Source organism: Streptopelia decaocto (genome assembly GCF_964273445.1).
Source record: "Streptopelia decaocto genome assembly, chromosome: 7".
NCBI classification, from domain to species: Eukaryota; Metazoa; Chordata; class Aves; order Columbiformes; family Columbidae; genus Streptopelia; species Streptopelia decaocto.
The window spans coordinates 47,989,137-48,003,099 of NC_138661.1; the positions used below are offsets into that span (position 1 = coordinate 47,989,137).

General features: G+C 37.6%; 1 protein-coding gene across 2 annotated transcripts in view; it reads right to left on the minus strand.

The window, feature by feature from the left end:
* Window positions 1-297: 297 nt before the first annotated feature.
* CD44 (CD44 molecule (IN blood group)) overlaps window positions 298-13,963 on the minus strand; it is a 53,379-nt gene continuing 39,713 nt past the window's right edge. For both annotated transcript variants that reach the window (XM_082058238.1, XM_082058237.1), the window contains 3 exons: window positions 10,153-10,275; window positions 8,250-8,328; window positions 298-3,178 (listed from right to left, as the gene is read on the minus strand). In XM_082058238.1, coding sequence (XP_081914364.1) covers window positions 2,962-3,178; window positions 8,250-8,328; window positions 10,153-10,275 — 419 coding nt within the window. In that variant the 3' untranslated portion in view covers window positions 298-2,961. The remainder of the gene's footprint in view (window positions 3,179-8,249; window positions 8,329-10,152; window positions 10,276-13,963) is intronic.

Here is a 13,963-nt window from a genome sequence, read left to right on the forward strand (position 1 = left end):
ACTGGGCACTGCAGTCTCCAAATGCCATTTGTTCCATTAGTCAGGAATAGTTGTCAAGATCTTACTGGGCTGATCTTAAATTGAAACATGTCTGGTTTTAGGGGGTACCTGAGTTAATTGCTAAATCCCAGAGCATCCTGGGAGCCTATGGGAGGATGGCAGAGCAGACAAAGTCACACAGCATTGAGCTGAGCCTGGCTTAGAATTTGCATGCAGAAAAAAATGACCCCAGCTCACCAGTACTAATCACAACAATCCTGCTGAGTACTTCTCTCCCACTAATAATGCCAGTCTTGCTTTTTATCCTCAATGTGACATCAAATTTATTTTTTGAAGCCTATTTTATAGTTCATGTTTTTAGCAATACTATTTCTAGTTAAAATTTAGAGATTTTATTTTCTTCCATTCTGATTAATCTGTTAAATAAATATGCAAATATATCAAGTGCTCTCTATAAAAAACACATACATACAACACAGAATCCCTCAAATATGAACTATATAACACATATGAAATGGCCATCTAGTTTTGAAACTATAATGAAACTTAATTACACATGAATCACATGACAATCTAAGAAGAATCAGCTTATATAAAATAATGGGATTGCCTTTGTAAAGAGAACTTGAGCATTTAAAAATGTATAAAGAAGACAATGAGTGTTGTCCTTGCATTTATAGATACGGAACATTAGATAAATTAGGAAGGAATTTGTGGTTTTCTCCATTAAATATCTGAATAGGGAGATGAATAACATGACACAGCCTTTTTTAAAGAAAAATCTAGCCTTCAAGACAATTAAATATCTCCTTTTGATTGAGACCTATATTCAATTAGGATTTAAAGAGAGGAATAATTCCTACTCTAAATCTCCACATTTACTGAAATCAGCACATAACACCAGTTTAAACATGGCCTTCAATAGATAATTTTGATTTATAATGACAAATAGAAAAACTTGCTTAAAAGCATTGCAGGAATTAAACAGAAATCAATGTAAGACTAAACAGACTTCCCATTACACAGTCTAGTATTAAAATACATGAAAGGACTGAGGAGTTTGATAGTGGACTGTGATAGTGTAAATCACCTTGACCCCATTAGCTTCAGCTTGTTTAAACACCTTTGGACCATGAGCTGTGTGACTGTTCATAGATGAAACCTGCTGACCTACATAAAGTCAGAAAAAGTCCTATGTGTACTTTAAAATCACACCCCATCTTGCAACCTTTTGCCCAGGCATAAATTGCACCTGAGAAGATATGCCTGCAAACATCAGCATGCTGAACAACTCAATGAAACACATGGGAAACTGCTGGAGGTCTGTGACTGAGAAATATAATAAGAAGTCTTGTGTTTTATGTTACAATAAAGATCAGTGCTTGCTAATGTTAGTATTCAGCCAGCTGAATACTCATCCCTCAGATTGCTTCAGATGGAGAACATAAAATAACATGCTTTAGCATAACAGTTTCAAAGACGGGTGCTATGATCCACTTGAATAAACCTGCTGCAGGACATTACCCATCCCACAACTGACACAGACCACTGGTTGCAATTACCTTAGATTGGTTTTACTTGCAATTTTTAAAGGCAGTCCAGTTAGAAGATGTCATTCTCCTTCCATTCCCATATGCTTTCTTAAAAATTACACAGATCACTGGTAGCAAATAATTTTCATTCTGACAGTTCACATCAATACAATGCACAGCATCATAGCTTAATAAAACACTTTACATAACAGACACATAAGGACAAAACAAAAGCATAAAACAATGCAGCTGCAGCTAGTTTACTATATTACATAGCTGGAAAAGTTTCCTTTAATTTTCTCTGTCCTTTCAGCAGAATTTGAACTTCTGGTACCAATAAGCAAGAAAAGTTTCTTTTGGTATTTTTAAAAAGGAGAGAAAAAAATGTGGATGAAATAGAATTCAGAGGAAGTGAGAGAGATCACAGAAAGGCGACTTTTAAATATCATCAAACTGGTTTAACATAATAGTTACATGGGAAAAGAGATTTACCAGGCTCAGCATCTCCTAAGTAAAATGGAGCAGAAGAAGACAGAGACCTATTCTTCTGAAATAAAATAGTCATCTTCCCTTGTGAGCTCCAATTTGTGCATGTGTGATAGAGCTGGGGGTCATTCTGTTTTATTCATTATCCTAACTAACAGACTCATTAAAAACATGGACAAGCTGTGACCAATGAAGGAGGGAGGGGAAAGAGCAATGAACACCTCAAATTCAAGAATAACTATACAGATTTTAGGATAATAAAGTATATAAGTTTATTATGCATAGGCTCATGTTTTCATCTCTTTATTCCCCCTCCCAGGAAGACTTGCTATATGCCTATAGATATTTAAAAATAAAGATAAATAATTTTTGCACTTCTGGGTTTCTCTCTTTGGAGACCAAGCCATAAATCATTATAAAATGCCACTTGTTTATACTGGCAGACTTTGAATGCACCTACTGCTCTTCCTGGCTGGAAGGCATTTTCTGGAGGATTCTGGTGTTTTAGACATTGTATAGAAGGCCTTTTTGGTTTAAATTTGATTTTTGCCCTTGACATTTGTGCCTTACTAACTTGTGTGCGATGGCAAGTTTAGTACCTTTAATGCCCGTAAGATGGAGTGGCTGGATACTTTTGTAGCTCTGGCTGGTGAAGACCCTCCCTCTGGGAACAATGACATAAGCTTGTATCCCTCCTAACAATGAAGACACAGTGAGTGTCCTCTGTGTAGGAACTGAAAACATGCAACACTTGGGGCATATTTCCAAAAGCAAATGCTATTTTTTTAACTCAGACACCATTTTAAAGTTATTAAAAATGAATAAACCTTAAGTTTAATTATGTTCGAAAGACATCAGTAGCACAGTGCATTTGTGAATTGCTGTCCAAGTCCCATGAGATTTTGATTTCCCCAGTTCTAATCTACTTGGCAACTTCATACTATTACACTCCACTCTTCATGTCAAGCTCCTGATGATTTTGTGTTTCATCAGTGGTCAGGAATTCATCACATGCTCCTGTTTGGTCACTTGACTGTTCTCTATGAACCAAGTGCACCATTTCTTGTGATTTGCTGGCACCTCCATTTAATCCACTTGTCTTCCTGTCTTCCACTGCCCCTTTGCCGTTGTTAATCACCAACTTTTTCTTCTGCCCACATCTAGAAAGAAATAAAAAGGAAATAAATACTATAAATGGCAACTAACAAGAAAAAAAAAAATGAAAGTCAATATTTAGGAAAAGATGCTTGGAAATGAAACTTGTGTCTGCCAGTGCAGAGGAAATGAAAATCAATGGACAGTGTAAAGACTTATACAGACTTATACAATGGACAGACTTATACAATGCAAAGTGTAAAGTTTCTCCATATTGCATATTTTATTTTTGAAAGCATCCACCTTTATATGCAAAAAAATTTGGCAGGAGCTCACTAATTCAGTCTGTATCTACCACTACTACAGATAGAAATAACTTGCATTACTGAAAGCTAGAAAAGATGGATAAAGAACTGGCTGTATGGCTGGGCTCAAAGTGTGGTGAACGGAGCCAAATCCAGTAAGTGGCGGTCACAAGTGGTGTTCCCCAGTGCTCAGTATTGGGGCCAGTTCTGTTTAATATCTTCATCAATTATCCGGATGAGGGGGTTGAGTGCATCCTTAGTAAGTTTGCAGATGACACTAAATGGGGTGGAAGTGGATCTGCTAGAGGGTAGGAATGCTATACAGAAAAATCTGCACTGACTGGATTGTTGGGCTGAAGCCAGTTGTATGAGGTTTAACAAGGCCAAGTGCTAAGTCCTGCCTTTGGATCACAACAACCCCATGGAATGCTACAGGATTGGGGAAGAGTGGCTGGAAAGCTACCTAGCGGAAAAGGATCTGGGGGTATTGAACAGCCAGCTGAATATGAGTCAGCAGTGTGCCCAGGTGGCCAAAAAGGCCAACAGCATCCTGGCTTGTATCAGGAACATTGTGGCCAGCAGGACTAGAAAAGTCATTGTTCCACAGTACTCGGCACTGGTGAGGCCTCACCTTGAATAGTGTGTCCAGTTTTGGGCCCCTCATTTTAAGAAAGACATGGAGATACTAGAGAGAGTTCGGTAGAAGTCGACGAAGGTAGTGAGGGGCCTGGAGCACAAGTCTTATGAGCAAAGATTGAGGGAGCTGGGGCTGTTTAGCCTGGAGAAAAGGAGGCTAAGGGGAGACCTTATTGCTTTCTACAACCTGAAAGGAGGTTGTAGCATGGAGGGTGTTGGTCTCGTCTCCCAAGTAGCAAGCAATAGGATGAAAGGAAATGGCCTCAAGTTGCGCCAGGGAAGATTCAGACTGGATATTAGGAAACATTTCTGTATGGAAAGGGTTGTGAAGCAGTGGTGGAACAGGCTGCCCAGGAAAGTAGTGGAGTCACCATCCCTGGAGGTGTTTAAAAGGCTCATAGACGAGGTTTTAGGGACATGGTTTAGTGCTAGAGTTAGGTTATTGTTGGACTTGATGAAGTTAAGGGTCTCTTCCAACTGAAATGGTTCTATGATTCTAAGATTTTCTAACACTTGGATATATCCATATTTATGAACTTTGTATATATCCCACTATAAGGATGGGAACATGCCTTTGAAAATGCTGAAATTCTTGTGACAATAGAAAATTTGGATGAAGCTCTCACCTCATTATACAAGATAATTTTTTTCCCCATTTGTATTAGCATGTCAGGCCTAGAATCACACCAACAGCAAGGAATTATGAAGAACTACTCTTGCTACTATCAATAGCATAACTCCTTATGGTATTAAGGTAGGAAATAGCTTTTAAAATTACACTCATTTCAGTGCTGCCCAGTAAAATCTATATGTAGCTCTGAATGAACACTCTTTTTCCCCTCGTCCTCTTTTGAAATTTGCCAGTCCAAAACTGATGTATGCTGGTCAATGTAGGCTAGGTATTCTTTAGGGTAGTTAAAAAGTACTAGTTACACAGCCTGTCAGATTTGCCCCAGACTGTTAAAATGGTTCTCTTCCTACACAGTGCTGAACAGCCTATTTGTCCTTGAACAGCCAAGTTTAAACTGAATATACAAAGGAGAGCTCTCTTAAGAGGGATAATGTCTCCGTGAAGGTGTACTTTAAAATGTTTTCTTCTTACATTAAGCATATTTTGCTTGAATGACTAATTTGGCAGCTCAGTTCTTTCTGAAATATTATTTTTCTCATGCTTACTGAAATGTATGAGTTATTTTAGATCAGGGCTTTTTACATGAGAGTTATTTTATCTGAAGTAGCTCAGTTCACTGTGCTAATGTTACACACACCTTTGGGAATGGCCAACAGAGGCCAGCGAGGAGCTGTGGAGCTCCAGAGTCTCTTGAAATAGCAGCTCAGCATGTCATTCCTGACATGATGGTTAAGCTAGGCAGTATCTTCTGTTGGACCCTGGAAGGAGATCCTAACACTTTTTACAACAGGTACCAGACAGAAACAATCTTCTTTGCAACAAGAGGAACTGAGACATTGAGGAGCTGGAGCAAGTTCAGAGAAGGGCAACAAAGCTGGTGCCTGGAGCACAAGTCTTATGAGAAGCAGCTGAGGAAACTGGGCTTGTTTAGCCTGGAGAAAGGGAGGCTGAGGGTATTCCTTATTGCTCTCTACAGCTATCTGGAAGGAGGTTTTAGCATGGAGGGTGTTGGTCTCTTCTCCCAAGTACTATAGCAAGCAACAGAACATGAGGAAATGGCCTCAAGTTGTGCCAGGGGAGGTTTAGATGGGATATTAGGAATAATTTCTTCATGGAAAGAGTTGTCAGGCATTGGAACAGGAACAGGCTGCTCAGGGAAGTGGTTGCATCACCATCCCAGAAGATGTTTAATAGACACGTACATGAGGTTTTTAGGGATGCCGTTTAATGACAGTGTTAGGTCAACTGTTGGACCTGATGATCTTAAAGGTCTTTTCCAACCAAAATGACTCTATGAATAACTCATTTACCAGGACCACACTGAGTGTTGGCCATTTTGCATTTTGGTTTTTGCTTAAGACAACTTATGACAATACTTTTTTTTTTTTTTTTTTTTTTTTACAAAAATACTGCAGCCAAGCAATTTGGTGTTTACTGAGAAGTCCCAAATACTTGTCTGAAATGTTTGAAATCTCTGCCATACTGATCTCCTAACTAGAAAGGCTAAATATATTGATTTCTGAATCAGGAAATTAAGTACCTTGAAACTAATGCCCACATTCAATTAGGCTTTTTCAGACAATCTGAATGAGACTGATACTGGAGATGCTGCCGTTAGCATTTTAAAATAGTGCAACTGACAACATTACACAAATAAAAACACAGATCATTCTCACTTTTAAAATAATTAAACACTTGAAATGTTCTCAACTTTCTGCCTAGCTACCACTGAAATGCTCAATTGTCCTTTCTCGGCTATCCAGTTTTCTCATAGCACTGCCGCAGTGTTAGTTTCAGATAAGCTGACATTCATGTGGATCATGCTGACTGCAAGGCAACTACCTCTCTATAAATTTTCAGCCTTAGCACTTATCAGAATAGATGAAGAAAGGATTCTTGACTTATTTGTGTTATCATTCATAATGTGCTAAAGTGAAAGAAAAAATTCCACTGGTTTCAAGCATACCAGAGTATTCCTCTGCTTCAAAAAGTTTTCCTCACAGTGATTAACACATATTACTAGGGTTTAATCCAAGCATTTGTACACATACATGCTCTCTTTGCAACTCACTCCCAGCTGCATGAAAGCTATAAGTAAAAGACAGGTTTTCCATTAACAGTACTTAGGGCATAATTTACAGCTCTAAGATTGTTTTGTTTCATGTCAGATGCAACCTATAATTAGCCATATTGGCCCTGTTTATCTGTTCCTATGGTTTCTCTGGGTTAAGAAGGAGGAAACAATGGCAGTCTCTACTTTTAAAGGCATAACACAGTAACATATAAATCAATAAGCCATGCTGTTCAGGTCGTATAACTCCATAAGTACTTCACAAAAAGAAAGTTGTAGAGTTTTCTGTCTTACCACATACTTGATAGGTTTTTAGTAATACTGTCAAAGAAGCACTGGTATCATGGATACAGTCACATGGCAAACATACCAGGTGGTATCTCACTACTGACTTTAGCAAAACTGTATCCGTTTGCTCTGTCTGACAATTCAGCATTTAGTTTGCACTGGTTTGTCCCATAGAAGCTTTCTGCATCATGGGCAGGGACTGCCGGGGTTGCTCCCTCACCATGGTGGCAGTGATTTATTCTACCATCCATGCCATGTTTTGGAGGGCCTTGACACTAGTTCACAGAAGCATTAACATATGCTTTCCTGCAAGACCAGCAGACTAGGAATAAATTTGCTCACTGCTTCCTGAACAAAAATCTCCACATATTATATGGTTACTCTTATTAAAAAAAGTTCAAATTCAACTTTCAGGCAGAAAATAGTTACTCTGTTAAACGGTTCAACTTTAACATTCAAGTAGCAAAAAGCTGTTTAAGATCATTGAGAAGTAACCTCAGAACAGCCCCCAGAGAAAATAAAATTAAGAACATTATAGCCCATCTTTCAGGCTAGATTTCTTTTTTTTTTTTTTTCAAATTTCCTGGCTAACTTTGCATAGATCACTGCAACTTTCTATCCCTCAGTTTCTTAATCTGTAAAGGGGAGTAAATAAAACCACTGAGTGTGCTGATAGCAGTGTTAGAATATATCCCTGTGACTACCAGCTGTGATATTGCTTTTTGTTTAGAAGGAACAAATTAATCCTGTGACAGCAATTGTGTAATACCGCCCTTCACACTATACACAGACAACATTATTAATGGTGAAGAATTATACTCAGTTTATCCTGTGGTTGCTACTATGTCCATCTCACATAGTTTTCACTCTAAGTGGACATTATAACATTCCTATTCATAAGTAATAGGCAGAGAACTATTAATTCTCTGTGATCTATATACAGTTACTTTCCATCTACAAGTAAAGACTAAGTGGTTTATATAGCTACTGACTTCAGATCATTCCATGTAAGTGTGAAGGCCTGTAAGTGTGTGTGACCTGTGCAGGACACAGTGACCTCAGCCCTCAAACCCCAAGTAACAGACCTTTGCAGAGGAAGCTCTTTCCTGTGTTATGGTACTCTGCTCTTTCATGAGATTTTGATACCTCTTGATGAAAAAAATAGCAAGGCAGTGTGTTTTGAAAAAGTAAAGGGGCTAACTTACCTTCTTCGACTGTTAACAGCAATGCACACTGCAAGAATCAATGCAAGTGCCACAAGAGCAGCAACTATGATCAGCCAATCTGTAGGGAGAGTTGAGAGAGGGGAGGAAAGCATGTTAACATATCTATGTAGTTTTGCCATTTTGCAGAACTGCAAGAACACAAATTTTTTTACATTCTTTAAACTGTCACACTTTTTTTCCTAGTTTGCATGTTTTCCTAGTTTGTTTGTTTTACAAAGTGCTTCTTTGCAAATCAAATACATTTTCATAATTCAGCCATACACAGGCCAACTCAGATGAAATACCCCATCTGCGTTGGCACCGATAAGCACTGTACTTTGATGGAGTTGAATCACTGATTTACTCCAAGAGCAAAAGAAAAGGCTTAGCAATGATACACCTGCAATCCCAGGCACTAAAGCAGGATGACCTTCAGGTAGAGTGAAGTATTCATTTTTTCATTTAAAATCTTACTTTAAGGGGTATTTTTGTAGCAAACTAAAAAAAAAAAAAAAAAAAAAGAAGTAATTACAAAACTGGAAGGGACCCTAAGAGGTCACATCAGCTACATTTCACTCTAGTTAAAAAGGATCCATAGGAAGATAGCTGAGGAATATTCCTTATTGCCCTTATTGCTCTCTACAACTATCTGGAAGGAGGTTCTAGCATGATATAACAAGAGGAAATGACCTCAGGTTGTACCAGGGGAGATTCAGATTGGATATTAGGAAGAAATTCCTTCACAGAAAGGGTTGTTAAGCATTGGAACAGGCTGCCCAGGGAAGTAGCTGAGTCACCATCCCAGTAGGTGTTTAAAAGACGTGTAGATGAAGTTCTTCGGGACTTGGTTTAGTGACAGTGTCAGGTTATTGGTTGCACTTGATGATCTTGGGGGTCTCTTCCAACTGAAATGATTCTATGATTTGCTCTTAACATTTTTAGGAAAGGTGATTTCACAACCTTCCCATTACCCTTATACTCTACTACCACTATAGACAGATCCTCTCCTAAGAGCTAACTACTACATTTTGTTTGTTTGAAACAAGTCTCCTTGTTTAAAAAGTATCATACTTTTCATTTGAAACAAGTTGCTTCTTCTAATTGGTTAATTATTATTACTCCATTGCAGTAAACTGATAAGTGTTCTTTTTGTAGTGTACTCTTCTCATATTTCTGTTTAGTTTTATCTGAAAACTGTGAGTTCTTCAAAAGGTGCTTCAAAGGTTACCTTTCTAAAATTTTCCTTTTGCTCTTCTCTTTTTTTTATTCAATGTGATCAATGTGCCTTGCACTGAACACAGAGCTTCAGCTCTGGAGTTGCTAGGCCTAAGCAGAGTGGGAGAATTACTTTCTCTGTTTTAAAAAATACTTTACTGCTAATATGTTCCAGGATATGTTTGCATTCTTTCACAATTGTATCATGGTGTTGGCTTCTTTCTATTCTATTCTATTCTATTCTATTCTATTCTATTCTATTCTATTCTATTCTATTCTATTCTATTCTATTCTATTCTATTCTATTCTATTCTATTCTATTCTATTCTATTCTATTCTGCAACACTCATCTATTATTTTCACTGAACATTCTCATGGATATGATACCTTGCATATTTCTTTATTGAATATTGTCTGATTTCATATCAATTTATAAAGCTTATCTGGATCTTAATCTCATTCTCAAATGCATGATTTCTCTCATCTTGATACTGCTGGAGAATTATATGAGTTATAATATGTGCAATTTTTCAGATTTTCAGATATTATCTGAATATTATCTGATTCAGAACAAAGCCTGAACAACTGTCCTTGACCTACATTTTCATCTCTTATTTAAGTCCATATTAATACAATTATGTTAAATTATTAATACAATTTGTTAAAACAAATTACTTCAAAAACTTACCTGGTACCTGGGCTGACCTTGATTGTGGAACTATTTTTGTTGTGGTGGTCTCTCCAGGAAAAGCAGTGGATTCATAAAGTCCCTTGTGTGGTCCTTGGTTACCATATATACTGGAGGTAGATCCTAAAGAACAAAATTGACCATTAGGCCAAATGGCCAAATATGCTTACTAAATATGTAAAAGCAAGGTACGAAGACTATGATCTTCACAATTTAAAAAATCATATTCTAGAAAGTTCATGCTCAGGTCATTGAAAGATATTTATACTGAAAACTATTACATAGCCTATAAACATCATACTCATCTGAACTATGTTTAGTTTTAGTATTTTGAATAACAAACCTCGTGGTTTTCCCCTCTTGTCTCTCTCATATGTTTCAGTTTTAATTACACTATACTTTCATGAAACAAATTGCAATTATAATTGCCTAAAAATTTTCTGGAGAAAATGTAAAGACATGAATGTTAGCGACTTTCTGAAAGAGGTTTTTGTCATACAAGCCAAACATCTTGTCTATTCCATGGGGAAAAGAGAGGGAGGAAATAAGAAAAAAGAAAAAAAAAAAAAAACAAACCACAAACTTTACTTTTTACTTAAACATAAAAGGGCCCTTCAGAGGGACCTAGACAAATTGGAGAACTGGGCAGTCACCAACCGCATGAAGTTTAACAAAAGCAAGTGCTGGATTTTGCACCTGGGACACGGCAACCCTGGCTGTACATACAGACTGGGGAACAAGAGGCTGGAGCAGCTCTGTGAGAGGGATCTGGGGGTTCTGGTTGACAGCAAGTCAAACATGAGCCAACAGTGTATCCTGGCAGTGAAGAGGGCCAACTGTGCTCTAGGGTGCAGCCAGCACAGCATTGCCAGCCAGTCGAGGGAGGTGATTGTCCTGCTCTGCACTGGTGCGGCCTCACCTGGAGTACTGTATGCAGTTCTGAGCACCACAGTATAAAAAGGCTATAAAGGTACTGGAGAGTGTCCAGAAGAGGGCTACAAAGTTGGTGAAGGGTTTGGAGGGGAAGCTGGATGAGAAGCAACTAAAGTCACTTGGTTTGTTCAGTCTGGAAAAGAGGAGACTGAGGGGAGACCTCATCGTTGTCCACAGCTTCCTCACAAGGGGAGGAGGAAGGGTAGGTGCTGATCTCTTCTCTCTGGTGACCAATGACAGAATCTGAGGGAATGGCAGGAAGATACGCCAGAGAGATTTAGGTTGGATGTTAGGGAAAGGATCTTCACCCAGAGGGTAGTGGAGGAGTGGAACAGGTTTCCCGGGGAGGTCGTCATAGCCCCAAGGCTGACAGTGTTCAAGAAGAGACTGGACAGATACATGGGGTGAACTACAGAGTTGTCATATGCAGAGACAGGAGTTGGACTTGATGATCCTTGTGGACGCCTTTCAATTCAGAACATTCATTTTCATTTACTTTAACACATATTGCAACTAATTTCTAGCCAGCATTTCTGATCTCATTTCCTAAGAGCATCTGGCAAATACAAAACTGAGAGCATATTTTTCCCTCTGTTAAGTTTAGTCAGCAAGTAGTTCACGAATCTTACAGATGTTTTCATTATTTTTATTAACAAGAAACTTATTGGCTGGTGAGTTGTATTGTGTGATCTCACCACAAAGGATAGAGCATTAATTCAGCAATTAAAGGCCCTGATCTAGCCTCCAAGAAAGCTGACCAAGAGGAACATACTGAGTTGTCTACACCACATGTCAGCAGATTATTTTAAGCTGCTTTATATTGTCCTTGAGAAATGACTGAGCTTTTCCAGCATAAAGCCCCTTAGAAAGGCACACAGACAATTATAAAAATTTGTGTGCTTGGAGGACTGCCACATTCACCGTTTCCCTCCCTTGAGCACTGAGAAGCAGCAGCAGGATTCAGTCATGTCCCCTGCAGTTTTAGCTCTGGGAGGGTGCTTGCCAGTGGCAGGGAGGGATCCTCAAAAGCTCTCAACATTTCATTTTGATTACATGCTAGATTTTTTTCCTTTTGACAGTTATTTTTTTGGGTTCCTTCAGTTGCCTGGTTTGCTGTTCCATGGACAACAGATCAATCATTAATGTGATGTCAGACCACAACTTAAACATTGCTGTAGAGAAAAAACAAGTGAAAGAAAGTTGTATAGTATACCATACTAAGCCATTCATTTATTCAGAGAAAGTCTTTAACTATAGTCTGCCAATGCATCAATGAATTTTTTCCATTCCATTACAGCTATATAGGACAATGTTACAAGTGCCCAAAGCCTTCAATAAATAAACTCTTCCGTGATTATGGTAGTGTAAGTCCCTTGTATAATGTTTTTAAAAAGTATCAAGAGAAGATAAATGAAGAAAGGAAGATATTTTTTAATATGGCTTTATGAACCTTTGCCAGGACACTGACAATGTAGATTCAATTGAGACATTAACCTTGAAAAAGATCTTCAAATCAGTTCTTACAGGGTTTTTTTGTGCTCAAAACAGGAATGCAGGAAGTATTTTTTATAGTGTGTAATGTCTGCACATAGCATTAAGGAGGCAGCTTGGAATAAATAAGTGAATAGGGCAGCAAAAGTGAAGAAATGAATTTGTCGTAATAGGAAAGCATTATTAAAAATAAATCTGTCCAATAAAATTATATTAAATACATATTTTGCATTTATATTTCTATGTCTATGTCAAAATACTATAACTCAGGCAATTTTGATAGGGTTGTTTTTACTGATTTTTATAAAAAAAAAATTGAAAAAACAAAATAAGTAGGCCAAATTCTACCTGACAATCTATGAATCAACAATAATTAATTAATTAATAGCAGAATTATCTTTAAACTGTTTGTTGTATAATGCCATAAAAATATAGATACATAATCTTGCTTATGTACAAAGAATGTCCACAGAGCATTGGCCAAATTCTACCCTGGGATGGTTCCACTAAATTCCAAGGAAGCACATGAAAATAGTATTTGGATTAATGTGCATGAGAAGTAGCATTTGGAAAAAAACCCTACTGTTAGGATGATTATTTGTATGGAAACTGCATTTGGGATTAAGGAAAAGTCCCTTCATTTCCTGTACTATTAATATTAGCATGTGACCACAAACACACACACAAAAAAGAAAGGCTATATTTAGTGTAATAAGTAAATCCTGTTACTGTTAACTGCACTAACTCTATCAGAAGAATTACCCTTTAAAAAAAAAAAAAAAAAAGTTCGCAAATGAAATGTCTATTACAGCTCCAGTAATATAGTTATAATTAACCACTGTTAAGATATCAATAGCAAATACACCTAGAAAAAAAAATATGTTTCACAGAGAATTACCTTTTTTTGATACGTATTCAACTAATGTAGAGGGAAGACAGATGGGGGGAAAGTGACAGATAGGTAAGTGTTACATAGCTATCACTTGTGCCCAGCAAAAAAAGAAAGAGAAAATGCTCTCACATATGTACGGGCATAAGGACACTTGTTTGCTCTAATAGCTATGTTACCACATACAGACAACATAATATGATAAAAAGTTGTTTACAAAACATTGTTTTCAGCCTTTTAGCAAATGTCCTCTGCTCTGTACAGGAAGATATGGCCTTTAAGAACATCTCTTAGGCAGGTTATAGACAATAATAAAAACCAAAAGGGAAATAATAATATGAAAATAATTTACAGTTATGGTTAGAACACATCTTTAATCAATTGCCATTGTCCAAAAGGATAACTGCATGATGGAAAAATTAAAATGCTTGCAATTTGTTGTTCTTACTAGTAGGAAGAGGGGTCTGCAGTTGGTCAAGATAATCTTCAATGTCTGGA